This window comes from Cervus elaphus, chromosome 18 (genome assembly GCF_910594005.1).
Source record: "Cervus elaphus chromosome 18, mCerEla1.1, whole genome shotgun sequence".
NCBI lineage: Eukaryota > Metazoa > Chordata > Mammalia > Artiodactyla > Cervidae > Cervus > Cervus elaphus.
Window position 1 is genome coordinate 83,376,116 of NC_057832.1, and position 18,288 is coordinate 83,394,403.

Sequence of the window (18,288 nt, forward strand, 5' to 3'; positions counted from 1 at the left end):
GAAAGATATGGGAATACCAGACCACCTGATCTGCCTCTTGAGAAACTTGTATGCAGATCAGGAAGCAACAGTTTGAACTGGACATGGAACAACAGACTAGTTCCAAATAGGAATAGGAGTACATCAAAGCTGTATATTGTCACCCTGCTTATTTAACTTATATGCAGAGTACAACATGAGAAACTCTGGGCTGGATGAAGCACAAGCTGGAATCAAGATTGCCGGGAGAAATATCAATAACCTCAGATATGCAGGTGACACCACCCTTATGGCAGAAAGTGAAGAGGACCTAAAAAGCCTCTTGATGAAAGTGAAAGAGGAGAGTGAAAAAGTTGGCTTAAAGCTCAACATTCAGAAAACTAAGATCATGGCATCTGGTCCCATCACCTCATGGGAAATAGATGGGAGACAGTGGACACAGTGTCAGACTTTATTTTCCTGGGCTCCAAAATCACTGCAGATGGTGACTGCAGCCATGAAATTAAAAGACGCTTACTCCTTGGAAGGAAAGTTATGACCAACCTAGACAGCATATTAAAAAGTAGAGACATTACTTTGCCAACAAAGGTCCATCTAGTCAAGGCTATGGTTTTTCCAGTGGTCATGTATGGATGTGAGAGTTGGACTATAAGAAAGCTGAACACCGAAGAACTGATGATGCTTTTGAACTGTGGTGTTGGAGAAGACTCTTGAGAGTCCCTTGGACTGCAAGGAGATCCAACCAGTCCATCCTGAAGGAGATCAGTCCTGGGTGTTCATTGGAAGGACTGATGTTGAAACTGAAACTCCAATACTTTGGCCACCTGATGCAAAGAGCTGACTCATTTGAAAAGACCCTGATGCTGGGAAAGATTGAAGGCAGAAGGAGAAGGGACTGACAGAGGCTGAGATGGTTAGATGGCATCACCGACTCAATGGACATGAGTTTGAGTAAACTCTGGGAGTCAGTGATGGACAGGGAGGCCTGGAGTGCTACAGTTCATAGGGTTGCAAAGAGTCAGACATGACTGAGCGACTGAACTGAACTGATTTTCATTTTTATTAAGTTCAAAATGTTTTTCAACTTCCTTTGAGATTTCTTATTTGTCCTCTGTATCATTCACAAGTATACTGTTTCATCTCCCAATATTTTGGAATTTTCCAATTATTTCCTGGCAATTGATTCTCCTAGCAAAGGTTTCCTTGGTAGCTCAGTGGTAAAGAATCCGCCTTCCAATGCAGTAGACACAAGAGATGTGGGTTCAACCCACAGGTTGGGAAGATGCCCTGAAGAAGGAAATGGCAACCCACTCTAGTATTCTTGCCTGGGAAATCCCATGGAGAGGCGAGCCTGGCAGGCTACAGTCCATGGGGTCGCAAAAGAGTCGGACAAGACTTAGCAACTAAACAACAACAGTAGATTTCTACTTTAATCACAATCTAGTCTGAGAATATAGTTTACATTATTTCAATTCTTTTAAATTTTTTTAAGCTGTGTTTTATGGCCTAGAATGTGATCTATCTTGGTAAATGTCCCAAGTGAGCTTTAAACGAAGTATATTCTGCTGTTTTTCAATAAAGTAGTCTATAGACGTCAATTACATCCAGGTGATTGATGATGCTGTTCAGTTCAGTTCTCTTTACAGATTTCCAGCCAACTGGATCTACCAACTACCATTAGCAGGGTACTGAAGTCTCAAACTATAATAAAGAATTCATCTACTTCTCCTTGCAGTTCTATCAGTTTTTGTCTCCTGTTGTTAAGTACATAAATATCAAAGATTTCTATGTATGCTTGGAGAATTAACTTCTTTATCATTCTGTAATGTACCTCTTCATCCTTGATAATTTTCCTTGATCTGAAATTTGCTTTGTCTAAAATTAAGATAGTTACTTGAAATTTTAACAGGGCTAGCATGGTATCTCTTTCTACATCCTTTTATTTTCAATGTATCTGTGGCTTTATATTTAAAGTGTATTTCTTGCAGAAAACCTAGTTGGGTCTTGAATTTTAGCGACTCTGTCAGTTTCTGCTGTTTAATTGATGTATTTAGACCTCTCACATTTAAGGTGACTGCTGATTCGATTAGCATCTACCATATGTATAACTGCTTTCTATTCATTGCTTTTTCTTTTTTTTATATCTTCCTCTATTTTTTCTGCCTTTTTATAGGGGCAGTCTGGGGATTTTATTCAGAATCCTGAACTGAAAAAGAGGAATACTCAGTAGTGCCAGTTCCCAGGATAGGAGTGGGGGGATGGGGGTTGAGGAGGCAGGGCTGGAGGAAGTTCTGTGTTCAGCCTTCTGCATTGATTTTCCATAGAAGGCTGTGACTACAGAGAACTGGCCACTGACAAGACAGCCTTCAGGCTGCTCCCTAATCCAACACAGAGGAAAAACTGAGGCCCACAGCAGGGAGCCTGCCCATGGTCCCTGGGCAGCTGGGGACAGAGCCAGGACCCAGTCCCCGAACAGGGCACACCTGTCAGTCCACACTCACCTTGGTCCCAGCAGTAGGCGCCAGTCCCACAGCGGCCATGTATGTGCTCCCGATGGTCTTGATCTTCTCTAGGTCCTTGTAAAAGTCTTTGTCCATGAGCTTTGTTTGAAACACAAAACTGTTAAATGTTACATAACATTTTAGACAAGTCACAGCAGTGTACAGCCGCCGGAAGCAAGCACAGAGCAGACAGGTGCATTCTGGAAAGCAATGTGTCTTCTTCATGTGGGCACAAGACACGATCTGGGATCGAACTGAGAAATGCAGGCCTCAGGGGCTCTAACAAAGGCATTTAAAAAAGGCACCAAGGAAGAACCATGCAGAACACACCCCCATCCTCCAGCAGCTGACCTCACGATCACCCAGGAGGAGGACAGGCCCCAGGGAGGGAAGCAGGCACAGACCGGAGGCCCGCTGTGGACAGTGCAGAGACACCTGCCCGCCCATCCTGCAGGTGAGGCTGCCCACCTGAGCTTGGCATTCACAAGGAAGAGCACAGGTACCACCACTCACCCTCCCCATCTTAAGGCAAAGTTTCTTCCTCAAATGTCACGATCGGCTGGGATTCCCAACGAGACAAAATACACGTGATCCCCCTGGCCCCATGTCATCCACAGAACACACACTACATCAGTAGACACAATTCAGGACTCTGTTGGAGGGGGCACACAAGGACACCCAGGCCCCAGGGTGTCAGGACTGCAGGGCAGCCCTTACCTCGTCAAAGTCGGCGATGATCTCGTTCAGAAGGCGCAGACACTCCACGCCCATGTTGTTGCCATCCAACTCGATGTAGAAGTCATTGAAGTTGGGGATGGATGCAAACATGACCCCCACTTGCGAGTACGACTGGTAGTACAGGTCCTGGGGCGGGGGTGGGGGAGTCAAAGGTCGGGTCAGGCAGCGAATGGGCAGCCAGAGCAGCATTCAGGGCTGGTACTGGGGGCTTGTGCCTTTAGGACCTAAAAACCTAGCCTGAGCCTCTTTATTTTTGAGTCAGCATTTGTAATCCCTGCTCTGTGCTGTCCAGGTGGTCCCAGAATTTTACTGTAGCAGGTTGTGGCCATTTGGATGTTCAGACCAACCCAGATGCGCTGAGCACAGAGAAGGGAGTGATAGCCAGGCAGGTGGGGTGTGGTTTCGAAGGCACCTGCTGCCCAAACTCAGCCAGGAGGGGGCCACCCAGGCCTCAAGGCAGCGTTTTGCAACCTCATGTGTGACTTACTGCAGCATCCTGCCTTCCTTGTGGGGACAGTGGATGCGATGCTCTCTCCCAGGATCAAAGGGGAGGACATGCTAATTCTGAGCACCTGTCAACCCCACACCCCAGGAGTCTTGGATCTGGCCCCGCCCTTGAGGGTGGGCAGAGGGGCCACTGCCCCAGGCTCACCATGTTGCGAGGGTTGGACATCAGGAAGTGCTGGGCAACGTGGGCTGGCAGGAGGTTGAAGAGAATCCTCTTGTTGTCCAGCTTCACTCTCTCCATGTCGTCCCGCTCCTCCTCTGCCTGCGAAGGGGGTCCTCTACTAAGTCACCCAGCCACCCGCTCATGCCTCCTTCCCTCACTTGACAGCCCACCGTACGACACTCCCTTACTTGTCACCCTGCCGTGTGACAAGCTCTCACCTGGGTCAGACTCTGAACCCTCTTCCAACAGGGTCCTGACTTTGGGGTGTTCATGTGTCTAGTTTTAGCAAGAACCCTGCTAAGACAGTTTAACCAGATACCCCATCCTTGACATCTGATCACCCCAGATATCTGACCAGATTCCTCATCCCAACCCTCCCCAGGTGATGTTAGATCACCTTGACCTACCCTCAGCATGAATCCTGTTAGGTCAGTTCAGCCAGAACATCCCTCACCCCAGATGTCTCCTCTTAATAATTTTCCATCCACCACCCCCCACCCTGCTCCTTGACTATAAACCCCCACTTGCCCACGCTATATTTAGGATGGAGCTTCATCTCTCTCCCCCATTGCAGTGGTTCCTTCACCTAACTCAATGCTCCTGAATAACATCTGCCTTACCATCTTTAACAAGAGTTCTGAATCTATGCCTTTAACACATTCTTCTCTGTAATCATCCAAATTGAACACCAAGGGCACTGATGGTCTATACCAGGTTCATCTCCACGACCCCACCAAGCAAAGGAACTAAATCAACATTAGGGGCCCAGAGGATCCATGAAATTCTGGACGAGTCATCACCCAGATCAGCTGGAGCTTTCAAAGGCCAATAAAGGGCTCAGCCCCCATTTCCAGGCTGAGAAGCCCCACCTTCTGCCATCTGCAAACTGGAGGCCCAGGAGATCTGGTGCTGTAACTCCTGGAGGTCTGAGACCCAGGAGGGCTGAGAATGGAGATGTCCCAAATGGTGCAGTCAGGAAAGAGGGGCCCCATTTCTCTCTCCCTCCACCTTTCTGTTCTATTCAGGCCTCCTTCAATGGATGGATGAAGCTCACCCACATTAGGAAGGAGAATCTGTTCTACTGAGTCCAGATTCAAATGCTAATCTCATCTAGAAATACCCTCCCAGACCAACCCAGAATAATGTATGGGCAAATAACTGGACACCTCATGATCCAGCCAAGCTGACACATAAACCAACCATCATGATCTCCTCTTCCAAAACCCTCCTGTGCCGTCTCACTTGCCTTCCGGGGTGTACAGGCCCCTCTTTGGGGCACCCAGGCTCTGAGAACTACCCCCTCCTGGAGAAGTACCGAGAGGGAAAGGGCCTTTCCAAAGCACAAAGTGAGAAGACCTTAATCTCTAACTCTGGGACTGGTCTCACTGGAGGAAAAGGCCCTTTGTGAGACGTCTGCACAGACAATCATCAGCTAGGCAGGGGATAATGCTGGTGCTTGTCCCCACAGAGAGCAGCTACACTGCAGAGGGGAAGAGTGTGGAGATTCAGAGTGGGCCAGGCTCGTCAGACCACATGGGGCACAGAGGAGCCCCCACCCCACTGTCAAGATGGTGAAACACGAGAGGAGATGGGGTCAGAGGAACATCAATAAAGATGATAGCAATATCATAAAAAAGCAATGCCAGACAAAAGACAGTGGAACAGTATCTTTAACATATGGAAAATTTAAAAAATCAAAAACTCATAATCCTAAACCCAGCAAAAGTATCTTTCAATCATGAAGGCAAAATGAAGAGTTTTTCAAACATACAAAAACTGAAAGAATTCATCACCCACAGACTTGCGAGAACCATCTGCCCTTCAGGCAGAAGAAAGATAACACCGGATAGAAACCCGGAAGTGCACAAAGAATGAAAAGTACCAGAAATCATAATGAAGTGGGTAAACAAAAAATATTTTTTTTCATTATAATCTATCTTTAAAATAGACTTTAATGTTTATGATGGAAATAGTAATATATTTGGGGGTTTATAATATATGTACAAATAAAGTCTATGATGATGTCAATGCAAAATCCCTAGGATGGAAAAAATTGATGTATATATTGTTATTAATATTAAGGTTCTTATATGTAAGGTAGTATAATACCACTTGAAGACAATGCTAAGTATCCATTAAAATAACACAACAAAGAGTTAGAGCTAATAAAAATACAGATCAAGAAGAATAATAAAAATATTTAATTAACCCAAATAGGTAGAAAAAGAGGAAAAAGAAAACAAATAGATGGGCAGGTGGGACAAATAGGAAACAACAACATGGAAGATTAAAATACAATCACATCAATAATCACACTAATTGTAAATTAAATGAAGACCTCAATTAGAAGGCAGAGATTTATAGGAATTAGATTAAAAGGCAAGATCCAATTGTATGTTGCTTACAAGAAATCCACCTTAAATAAAAAGATACAATAAGGGGGCACTCTCCGTCCACTTTCTGCTTTACTTTACTAAATCTACGGTGTGCTTGTGTGAATGAATGACACTTCCTGCACGAAGCAAGTGATGAGCCCTCCTCTGCAGTTTCATGGTGCCTTGTAATGACTAAAGGCAGCCCCAAAAAGGGGAGCCTTGTGTCCGGGATTTATACTGACCTGCCAATGGCAAGAGTCACCCAAGGTCCCTGCTAGGGGAGCGGCCAGAGCTCCCCACATGGGCAAAGCATGTAGACTGAACTTTCCTTTCTCAGTCACCTTTTCCTGCTTTCTTTGACCATTTCATAATCTCGTGGGGAATCAGAACTACTAACATAATCTGTTGGATCATAGATTATGTTACTACGTACTTTTACTCAGACCCCAAACTTGGTAGTCATGGAAGCGCCTAGCCTTGCTAGGAGCCAAAAGTTACAAGAGCATGTTTGGGAGCGAGGCAGAGCTCTAGCTCCAGCAATGTCTCTCAGGCTAGAGGTCACTCTCTTCTCTGCCTGCCTCAGGGGTAAGCGATCTGGCAAAGAGTCTTTGTCACAACTGTGTCTCCTATCTATGTGGACAGAAGCACTGCTGGTGACCATGAGGTTTTTAAGGACACAGATCGGGAGCTGCAGGATCTGGTCAGATTGGAAGTGAAATGGGCTTCTTCCTTTGGTAGCACTAGCTCTTCTTAGTGGACCAGAGGAGGCTTCCTGGTGGCTTTTGTCTCAACTCCTTAGATATTCCTTTTGTGGAATCTGTGGAAATGAACTGGAAGGCTTGGCCCTAACAGCTCAGGAACAAAAATCACTTTTTCCTCACTAGCCAATCCTCCACCACCTCTCTTTCTATCACGTATACTGGTGTGGTGACACTCAGAAAGGACATCATGGTTGTTGTTCATCCCTTTATGACTTACCGCTTCTACTGCGGTCAGGACTGTACTCAGGAATGTGCATAGACACATGAAAGACAGATGCTTCCCCTAGGAGTCCTAGCTTGGGAAACGTTCTGGGAAAACTACTCTGCTCCACCTCAGGTAGCATCAGAGAAAAGGGCAAATCAAACAAAGGTCTTGGTGGTATGAAACTAAATCAGCTTGGGATGCTATCTGGAATGCACCCCTGGTGCATCTCTACCCCGTGTTGGTGGTAGAACCAGGAGCAAAGAGTAAAACGCCTGCGTCGGTAAGGGACAGACTAAGTCCAACCAGGGAAGGAAAGCTTTGGTGGATAGTCTGTCTACACCCCCATCTAGAGCAGGGAAGGATGCTTCCAGTTGAAAAAAGCCGCAGCTGTGGATGCCGCTTTTTTCTTTCTTACAGATGGGAGCTAGCAGTTCCAGAACCACTCCTTTAAAATGTATTTTTAAAAAGCTAAGACAAGTTTGATCTTCAGAGCTTAAAAAGACATGCCTAATCTTCTGTGATACTGAATGGCCACAGTACCCTTTAGAAGACAGAGAATGCCGGCCTGTTGAAAGGTCTCTTAATTATGATACTATTTTACAATTAGACCGGTTCTGTAGAAAACAAGAGAAATGGGTAGAAGTGCCACATGTGTTGCTCTTTATCTCTCTGCAAGACATGCCAGACATATGTCCTAAGGGTAGAGATTTGGGTGTGAAACCTTCAGCTCCCTCCTGTCCACTTACTTTGCCCCTGTATCTGGGGCTCCCAACTGAATAGGCTGAGAGTCAAGGGCACCGTTTCAGGAGGGGTTCCCTCAGCCTCAGTAGAAATTCAAACCATACCAATTGTGGTCCAGACTATCCAGAGGATCCATAAAAGTTCACAGAAGGCTTTATAGGGCTAACTTTGTGACCTTACTTGGAGACATGTAATGTATGTCTTGGGACAGACAGGCTAACTCCTGACTCAAGAAATAGAGTTTTGGGGGAAGCTACTACTTTTGGAGATGAATGGCTTGAACGTGAGACAAGGGAAAATAAGGAACATGAAATAGCCCTCCTTCCTACTGGGAGCCAAGCAGTTCCCATAACAGAGCTGCTTTGCCGGATGTATTCTTGAAGGACTCAAGCGAGCGTAAGCTAAGACTTTAGACTATGCTAAGCTGACTGACATAGAACAGGGAGAGAAGGAAACTCCTGATAAACTCCTATTAAATTCCTAGACAGATTACGGGAGGCTCTTGGCAAGTCTACTGACGTTGACCCTGAAAGTACAGAGGGAGAAAGGGTCTTAGGAGATAAATTTCTCACTCAGTCAGCTCCAAATACCTGCTGTAAGTTACAAAAACAGGTGTTCGGACCAAATCAGTCTTTAGAAAAACTGTTGTAGCTGGCTCAGACAGTATATTATGGTAGAGAATATGAGGAGGAAAATAGCAGGCAAAAAAGAACCAGGCAATAGACTGAAGCCCCAACAGTGGCTGTTAGACTTGCTCTGAAACAGCCTGAGGAAAAATGCCCAGATGGACCCAGGTGAAAAGGGAGGGGCATCTCAAGTGGGATTGCCATCAGGCATCTAAGCCACCCGCAGCTCCACGTCCAGTCTGCAAAGGACCATACTGGAGAAGAGACTGCGCTCCGAGGTGTAGGCCCCAGAGGTCAGGCTCTCAGGACAACAGGATCAAAGGTGCCCAGGGGTCCCCACACAAGCTCCCATCCTAATAATACCTGAGGAACCCCGGGTTTTAGTAATTGTGGAGGGTCAATCAGTAAATTTTCTTTTGGACACTGGGGCAACTTTCTCTGTGCTCACTGAAGCTCCTGGCCCACTTTCCTCCTGATCCACTACCATAATGGGACTGTCTAGACAAGTCAACTGTTATTATTTCAGTCATCCTTTAAGCTGCAACTGGGACTCTGTATTGTTTTTCTAGTTTCTCCCTCACTCCTTCTGGGGAGGGATATATTGAACAAGGTCGAGGCCTCCGTTTTCATAAATATGGAGCCTGCTCTTTCTCTCCCATTAATTGAACAAAATGCAAATCCTAGAGTGTGGGCTGATAGAAAAACTATGGGTTGAACACAAAATGCTGTTCCTATCACTGTCAAGCTCAATGACCCTCACATATTTTCACATCAAAAGCAGTATTCACTAAAGCCTGAGGTTAAGGAATGGGCAAAGTCTTACTGTACTGACTTCTCATGATGTACGTGGGATCTTAAACTCTAAAGTTCAGAGTGACAATGGCTTTGTCTTTAAAGCTGCTGTAATTCAAGGGGTGTCAAAAGCTCTAGGAATAGAATATCACTTACACTGTTTCTGGAGACCCCAACCTTCAGAAAAAGTTGAAAAGGCTAATGACATTATTAAAAGACACCCATGTAAGCTAATTCAAGAAACACAAGACAGTTGGTTTAAAGTTCTACCTGTAGCTTTAATGAGGGCTCAAACTGCCCCTAAGAAGAAGGGACTGACTCTATGACAGAATGTTTTTGCACACAGATATTGTCATAGATCCTAAAGCCTTAGAACTAACTGTTTGACTCAGCTTTCAGCTTTTCAACCTCATCATCAATTGAAGGCTTCCCATGGTGGGTTACTCCACTTCAAGGAAAGGACTTTCTTCAACTCTGCAAATACCTTCACCAACAACAACCATATGTGATGCCTCTTCTTGATCTGATGACATCTAACAATCCTAAGATCGACTGGTATAACATATTGTACCTTAACTATGGACACAATGTGACTTTTAATTTTGATTAGGTTTTAACTTGGTTTAATGACTATTTTGCCTTACATCTGTAACTGTAAACTGGGATTTGTTTCTAACCATCTAAAAGGTTTTAAGTTACAATAGGTTGTCCAGGTTCCTATGAGTGCCACAGCCTCCTCCAACTATTACTTGGGGTCCCTGGATGAGAGACTACATATGAGGGTTAGGAGAATATGTTGCCTCAACAATTTAGGGACCATACCCCTCAACAGCAGGAAGTAGTTATGGAATGAACACGATGCCCCTTTCCCTAGGCAACATAATTCTCCTAAAAGAAAAGGGGAGAATGAGAGGGTAACAGGCAGGAAAGCCAGGGGTCTCCAAACGGAGGAAATAGGCTACCAGTGTCAGACATTTTTTATCTCTCCCTTAAGCAGCAGGAAGAAACAAACCTCAAGTGTCAGACTTTTTTCTCTTAAAATTCTGTGTTGCCATGACAACACCCGGTTCCACCTGAACTTAACTTTTCTCGAACCTTGAGCTAATCAATGTGTTTTTCTTATGGAAATGTTTTTCTTAATCTACGTTAATAGATTTGTGTATTTGCTTTGTATTTGCAAAATCTATGTATTTGCTCTGGAATTTGCCTTTCTTCAAAATGGTTCCACCTAAGACTAACTTTTGGCTGATAATAGCTCAACAAACAAGTATTCATATCAATTGTTTTATAGCTGGGGAATGATACACCTCATGCCATCCTATCTCAAAAATGCATATTGTGGGAGCGGGGCCTGGTGAAACTCCGTCAGCCTTGAGGTGTCCCTCTTATCTGATTAATAGCTTTCTAACAGACTGAAAACATCCGGCTAAAGACTAGCAGGGGGGCACTCTGTGACGCCCTTCTGATGTCTATGTCAGAAGCTTTCTCTGTCCCTCTTTATACTTTAATAAAACTCTGCCATATCAAAAAGAAAAAAAAAATACAATAAGGTTACAAGTAAAATGAGGGGAAACACATAACAAGAGAGCTGGATTACCTATACTAATATCATACAAAACAGACTACTGAGCAAAGCGCATTACTTAGGAAAAGGTCTTTTTTTTTTTTTAAGAGGTTCAATATTTATTTAGAGTTTTTGTTTTAGCCTGGAGATATTTTGAACTGTAGTGTTGGAGAAGACTCCTGAGAGTCCCTTGGACTGCAAGGAGATCAAATCAGTCAATCCTAAAGGAAATCAGTCCTGAATATTCATTGGAAGGACTGATGCTGAAGCTAAAGCACCAAGAGTTTGGCCACCTGATGCAAAGAACTGACTCTTTATAAAGAAAAGACCCTGAAGATGGGAAAGACTGAAGGCAGGAGAAGGGGACAACAGAGGATGAGATGGTTGGGTGGCATCACCAACTCAATGGACATGAATTTGAGCAAGTTCTGGGAACTGGTGATGGACAGGGAATACTGGCGTGCTGCAGTCCACGAAGTCACAGAGTTGGACATGACTGAGCGACTGAACTGAACTGAAGATATATGAAAGGGTCTTTTTTGATAAGAGGGACAAAGGTTTCAATTTATCAAGAGGACATAATCTTAAACATTTATGCATGTAATAACAGATCATCAAACTACACAAAACAAAAACAGATAGAACTTTAAGAAGTTAGAGAGAATGGTGTTGGAATCTCTATCTATAGGTATAGCTGGAGATTTCCAAGACCACTGTCTAAACTTGACAGAATGACTAGAGAGAAAATCAGTAAGGGTATAGAAGACCTGAAGGACACTGTCAGCAACCTGATTAAACTGACATTTATAAAACACCATCTAACAGCCACAGAACCTCTCCCTGGCTAATTCCTCCAAAATCTCCAGGTATTCCCTCTAGAGGCTAATGTCACTGACTTGAGGGCTGAGTCAGGCTATGGGCTGTTTTATCAATGCAATGGCACTTCTATCACTGTTCTGAAATCATCTGTGACTGACACATTTATCCCTTTATCAGCCTCTGGGCACTCAGGGCAGGGTTATGCTCCACTACATGAGTGTCCCCAAACAAGGCCTGGTGTAGACCAGGTGCTCAATCAGCAGCTACTGGATGGAGCCAGGCAGGACACCAGCCACAGAGAGAGGACCGCCCCAGGCTGTCTGTGCACTTCCCAACATGGCGACAGGTCTGACTTCCCTTGAGTGGGGAACATTGCTGGACTCAGAGCCCAAGATTCAGCACCAGTGTTTGATTCTGTGGGCATTTCCTTGGCACTGTGTTTCAGAACACAGCCATGATAAACCCAGAAGCACTGGCTTCACTGAGGGATGTTCTCAACCCAAGTCCCAGAGGTGACACCAGGGGCCAAGAAAACAGGATGAACAACACACATGGCATTTCAGATGTGAAATAAGGGTCATGAACTGTGTCGCATGCACTTCCTATAACCCCAAGGACCAGGTTACTGTCCCACATGTGGAGAAAGGAGGCCTGGGAAGGGAAGTGACAGAGGAAGTGCACCTGGCCTCAGCTCGGCCCAGCGGCCAAAAGCCTCATGTCTGAGCCAGCCCCAGCTCTGAGTGCCGAGAACAGCAGCTGCACAAACGGAAATTACCCTCAGAACAGGTATTCATTGTAGAGAAATTGTTTTATTATCATTGTCATCATGATTATCCACCGAGTTAAAAAGAAAAAAATCACTGGAGCAAAAGCATTCTGATAGTTACAGATTAAGAGGTTGAGAAGTCATCAGAAAGGAAAAGCCCATCTGTTTATTTAGGTTTATAGAACCAACTGGGTCTCAATAAATAATTAACCAATGAGTCTTTGGTCTGGCAGTTTTGCAATAGTTTGAGGCACTCTGATACCTGCATGACAGGCTTAAATATCCACAGGGCAAACGGGCAAAGTCTAAAAATTTTCTTGTTTTGTTGTGTTTACAGGAAAGTGAGGCATTTCATGTTACACGTCCTTAGAAAAATATGTCAGTGTGTTCCGTACAGGCAAGCCTTCCCTCCATGACACAGAGGTTCTCTCTTGCACCAAACTGCCTGGAAAGTTCATTTCACGGTGAGGCGGGGTGTACAAGGGGTATCACTGAAGGAGAATCCCAGGACAGGGTCAACCACCAGACTTAATAACATTTAAAGGGACACCAGAGATTTCCTTGGAAGTTCAGTGGTAGACCTCCTCTTCTAACACAGGGTGTGCACATTGAATCCCTGGTCCAGGAACTAAGATCCCACATGCTATGAAGTCAAAATACTAAAACATAAAACAGAAACAATACTGTAACAAATTCAGTGAAGACTTTAAAAATGGTTCACATCAAAAAAAAAATCTTAAAAAATAAAGGGACACCAATGCCTAGAATGGCCCTTGCCCACCCATTTGAGAGAAACTGCTTGCCCTGGAGGAGGGAGTCCCCAGTTGGGAGAGCCAACAGCAAGGGCCTCAATCCCACTGAGAGTGAGATCCAGAACAAGCATCTAGTCAATGAGTGGGAACCATCTCACACACCCCCAGGCCGATCTAGCTCTTCCTGGCTCATCCTAAGTCCGTTCTTCTTTAGCTCTGAGTGTCTATTCCTAAATGAAAGACCTTAAACCAGAGGGGCCAGCTGATGGCAGGGCAGACACATCTCAGAGACCAGCCAGTCTGGTCAGCCTGGAGAGCCAGCCAGGGCTGGACAAGACCAAGTTCAGCAGCACAGTCTACCACAGAGAGGCCGTCCTCCACTACCTGGCAAGGCTTTGGCAAGCTGCAGTGGCCAGATGGCCTTTCCAGGAATGGTGTGCACCGCTCTCTTCCCCTGACATCTGCGCTGACCCAGGGCCAGCCCAGAGGACCTACCTCCCGGCCCCCTCACAGTTTCTGGTTAGGCTCTGCCACTGGAAGCACCAGGCAGGAGCTGGGAGGGAGGGAGCAGAGCGTGATGAGGTCCCTCCCAGCATGGTCACTGCAGGCTGGCCGTGTCCCTTGGACAAAGGTGGTGAGTCCTGTCTGGTGGCTCACCTTGTCCTGGTTCCGGGGACCACTCCTGCACCCCCAAGGTCTGGGGTGGGGACCCTCCACTCTGCGGCCCTGGTCACTGCACCCCTCTAGGGTTGCCCTCCCCTGACCCACCTTTCAGATGGTCCAGTGCCATCAGCTCTCTTGACCTTGTCAGTCAGAAATGTGCCCTCTGCCCAGACTGAGTGATATGTGCCTGAGACCACGCCCACCTCCATCTTAGCCCCTTTTCCAATGGCCAACCCTGCCCAGGCTCCACCCAGCCACTTCAGAAGTGCCCCTCTGGTGGCCCCCGTGATGGTGGTATCTCCCCTCAGGGTGCCTCCCCAGGCCCCCCGCTCCATCACACTCCACCACCAGGCCGCCTTCCAGAGTCGGGGATGGGACCCTGCCACCCCAGCTGCCCCCACAGGAGGCAGAGTTCTGGATGGCCTCCCCACCCCGCCCCCATGAGGTCTCTATGAAGGTCCCCCTCCTGTCACACTCCTTGTTTCCTTTCCTCAACACCGGCCCCTCCCACCCTCCCATGACCAACTCTCAAGCATCCAAGAGGCCCAGGGAAGGCCGGGCACTTCCGGAAGCCTGGCTGGGTATCACGTGGGCATGCCTGGGAGCAGCGGCCTGGCTTTGGCACTCATGAAGGCAGTAGCCGGAGCCCCTCGAAGAGGAGGACGAGCCAGAATCGGGTGCACCACTTGCATGTCCTCATGACCACCACCCCTGCCACGCTGCCTAGGAACTGGGACCAATTCTGTACAGACAGCCCACCTGGGAATCTCTGCCCGTGGAGAGGGAATGTGGGGTTCAGATCTCAGCAGCTCCCTGCCCACCTGGAATCCAGAAGCCAGGTATGGAGTGAAGACAGGGCTGGGCCACAGCCCCTTAGAATCAGAATCAGGGGTCTCTCCCTCCAAGGCCTGATTCAGGGCCCCCGCTGTCCGTACACAGGGAGTTAGTCTGTCCAGAACAGGCACTGACTTAAAAGTACACACAGGCTGCAGAGTGGAAGAATCCACGGGGACAGAAAGCAGACGGTGGCTCAGGGCTGGGAGTGGTTAGAAATGGAGAGTGACTGCTGATGGTTACAGGGGTCCCTTGGGGGACACAAAAAAACTGTACTAAAATTGACTGTGGTGACGGCTGCACAATTGTGTGAATATATTGAAAACTACTGAATTGTACACTTTGTATAGTGGGTGAATCTTGTGAGAAGTGAATTACATCTCAGTAAAGCTGCTACATAAAAAGGAATAGATAAGCCAAGTTTTTCACTAAGTTACGTATGTGTGCACAGATATACATACATACAGAATATACGTGCACACACACACACTTTCTTTCGTTTGTATGCCCCAAGTAATGGATTAATTCCTCATGATCTTGAACATACAACCTGCCCTGATGTGCAGACAGAAACCTGCTTAACTAGCATCTTATCTTTTCCAGGTTAACTAAAGGGTAAACAATAGTTTTCATCAGAGAGATCACCACCTTCTGCCCCCATCACAGGCAGCCTACCCCTCCGTCCCCAACCCCTCCTTCCCATAGTGAGAACACTCAGCAGCGGCTGTCCTAAGGAAGTCCACTGAAACTTACAGCCTGTCAGATGTCGGGAGCAGGGTGTCTGCACCTATTATGTGCCAGGGCCCCAGCCAAGCCCACTGGGAAGGAAGCTGTAATTATTCCTCAGTGCAATGGCTAATTGTATGTGTCAACTTGATGGGCCACAGAGCACCCAGATGGCTGGTGAGCATCATTTCTGGGTGTGTCTGTGTAAGGACACATAGGAGAGATTAGCTCTGAGAGGCTGGACTGTGGGAAGATGTCCTCCACTCCAGCCAAGGGGGTGGGCATCATCCAGTCCTTCTGAATAGAAGGAAAAGGCAGAGAAGGGGCAACTCCACTCTTGGCCTGAGCTGGGCGTCTATCTTCACCACCCTCAGACACCAGCGCTCCTATTCTCTCACAGCAAGTGTTGATGGACGGGGAGGCCTTGCGTGCTGTAGTTCATGGGGCTGCAAAGAGTCGGACACGACTGAGTGACTGAACTAAACTGAACCGAAGTGGCACGTGGTATCCAGGACTTCTCAGCCTCCATAACTCACAGGCTAGTCCCTGGAATAAAACTCCTCTCTGCAGAACCCGACCAACACACTCCCACACAGGATTAAAGTCATCACCCGACTGGACTGAGGACCAGGGAAGAGAGTCACATAGACACCAAGGCAGGTTGTGGGGGTTGCAATGAAGACCACCTAACTCCAGGCCCATCCGACACAGCTGACCAGGGCCTCAGTCACTGACCACCCACCTCCTGCCTATTCTACCAGAGGACGTGGACAGGAGTCATAACATCTCCTGAAGAAAGGATGTGGGCAGGCAGCAGAGGAGGAGCCTGGGCCCCCAGAAGGCATGTCTGAGCCTGTCCCACTACACGGAACATGGGGCGACAGCAGGGTGCACCCAGCCACCTGGGCGCCCACAGCCTCCTGTCTGTGGCCCTCCAGGCTGCACCTGTCTGGGGTCCAGTGACGGACGCCTCTGTGCTGCAGCTCTGGGCTGGACCCCTGGCTACACTCTGGTTCCTGGTATGCAGACGCTCCCACCCACCTCAGATCTGATGGGACCCCTGGATATGCCAGCTCTGGCCCTGGGCATGTTAATCCATATCTGATCCCCATCTGTGATCCCGCCTCCTGGGCAGGGCTGCTGTGGGGACTGAACAGAGCAAATTCCCTCAGACAGCCAAGGGCTGCTTCTTCATGTGTCAGAAGGACAAGGCCCTCCTGCAGCCTCTGTTCTACCGCACACCTGCCTCCCCACTTTCAGTCAAGGAAACAAAGGAAGCAATCTGCCCAGGGCCACCGATGGAGTCTGAACTCTGGACCCGAAAGTCAGAAGGCCCCGGTTCCCAGGGCCAGGGACACAGAGAGGCGGGTGACAAGGACACATGGAGAGGGTGACAGAGGACACAAGCAGGCAATGAGGGGGACGCAGAGACACCACACCACACGTGACCTGGGCTGAGCTGTGCACCCAGCACTGGCTCCCGGCAGGCGAGCAGGGAGAACTCTGGTGGTCACCACCTGCCACCAGGCCTCAGGGCCTAGGACAGCCCCCAGGTCTGCCACCCCTCCATCTCCCCCAGGCCTCTCGTGTCAGAATTCCCCTGTGTGCACTGTGAAAATATGGGTTCCTGGCCCCCAGAGCAGATCTACTCAATCTGGAATAGGCCATGTGAGATGTGACAACCTCAGGGGTTTCCCAGGACCCTGATGAGACCTGCTGTCATGTCTAGCCTACAGAGGCTGAGTCCCTCTGCCAGAATGCCTGTGGGAACAGGAAGCTCACGGCCAGCAAAGCAGCCAACCTCTGACCATCAGACAGGGTTCATCAGACTGTCCCCCTCCTGCCTTCCTGCCATCTTGCTCCTTGGCCCCACCACAGCCTCCTCCACCCAACAGTGATGCCCACATGGCCACTGGCATCCAGCCAGGAGCCCCCACCTGAAACTCCTCCCAAGGGATCCCCTGATCACCACTCCCCCCAAAAGGAAGCAGAGGGTCTCCTCTTGCCTGGGCCGCCCAGAGGTAGTCCAGCCGCAGCTTGACATCCACCTGCCGGGCGTGCAGGGCCAGCGTGCACGAGAATAGCAGGATGGCCACGATCGGCTCGAAGCTGCGCCCTGAGACGGCACCGGCCCTGGGGGAAGAGAAGGAAGGAAGCCAATGTTACTGCCAAGTACACAAGGCCCATCCCCAGGAGGCCCTCAGACGCGACACCCCCAGGGGTGCCCGGGACTGACCCGGGCTGAGAACCTCGTCCACGGAGAAACCCAGGAGCTCACTAGCGTGTGGGCCCAGGTGAAGACCGGGAGCAGCCCCAGCTCAAAGAGCTTCTAGTCAGCAGATTGGAACCACAGAGCCCCAGGCAGACAGACACTGGCAATGCCCGGCCGGCGGCTCTGGCGGGAGCAGCGTACCTACCCCATGGCCTTCGTGTACCCGCTGAGCTCCAGGACGAGGATGTAGGAGGTGGTGAGCACGGCGAGCAGGATCATTTTTGGCAAGGAGGAGACCCGCAGGAATATGGCCAGAGGGAGGGTGCCCACGAGGCCGCACAGCAGGGCATGGGGCGCAGACTCGCAGGGCGGGGCAGGCAGCACTGGGTCCCCGCCCCCGGAAGACAGGACCACCAGGGACCCGTTGGGACTGGAGCTCCAGGCCCAAGGCAGGCAGCCCACCTGGAGGAGGAGGGAGGGAGCAGGAGCGTGGGAGGGACCCCACTCAGGACCCAGGGTGCACCCTCCTCCCAGCCCGCCATGGCCTCTGGTTCCAACCCACTC

The 18,288-nt window shown here is 48.5% G+C and overlaps 1 protein-coding gene across 2 annotated transcripts in view; it reads right to left on the reverse strand.

Annotated features, from left to right (window-relative positions):
• ADCY1 (adenylate cyclase 1) overlaps positions 1 to 18,288 on the reverse strand; it is a 105,042-nt gene that overhangs the window by 17,574 nt on the left and 69,180 nt on the right. The window contains exons 13-17 of one of the 2 annotated variants that reach the window (XR_006335009.1): positions 17,930 to 18,186; positions 17,519 to 17,645; positions 3,871 to 3,987; positions 3,198 to 3,344; positions 2,481 to 2,598 (exon numbers count right to left, since the gene is read on the reverse strand). Coding sequence is in view for 1 of the 2 variants with exons in the window: in XM_043873124.1 (XP_043729059.1) it covers positions 2,481 to 2,579; positions 3,198 to 3,344; positions 3,871 to 3,987; positions 17,519 to 17,645; positions 17,930 to 18,186 (747 nt within the window). In the remaining variant the exon portion in view is untranslated. The remainder of the gene's footprint in view (positions 1 to 2,480; positions 2,599 to 3,197; positions 3,345 to 3,870; positions 3,988 to 17,518; positions 17,646 to 17,929; positions 18,187 to 18,288) is intronic. The other variant, XM_043873124.1, reaches the window with a different exon arrangement.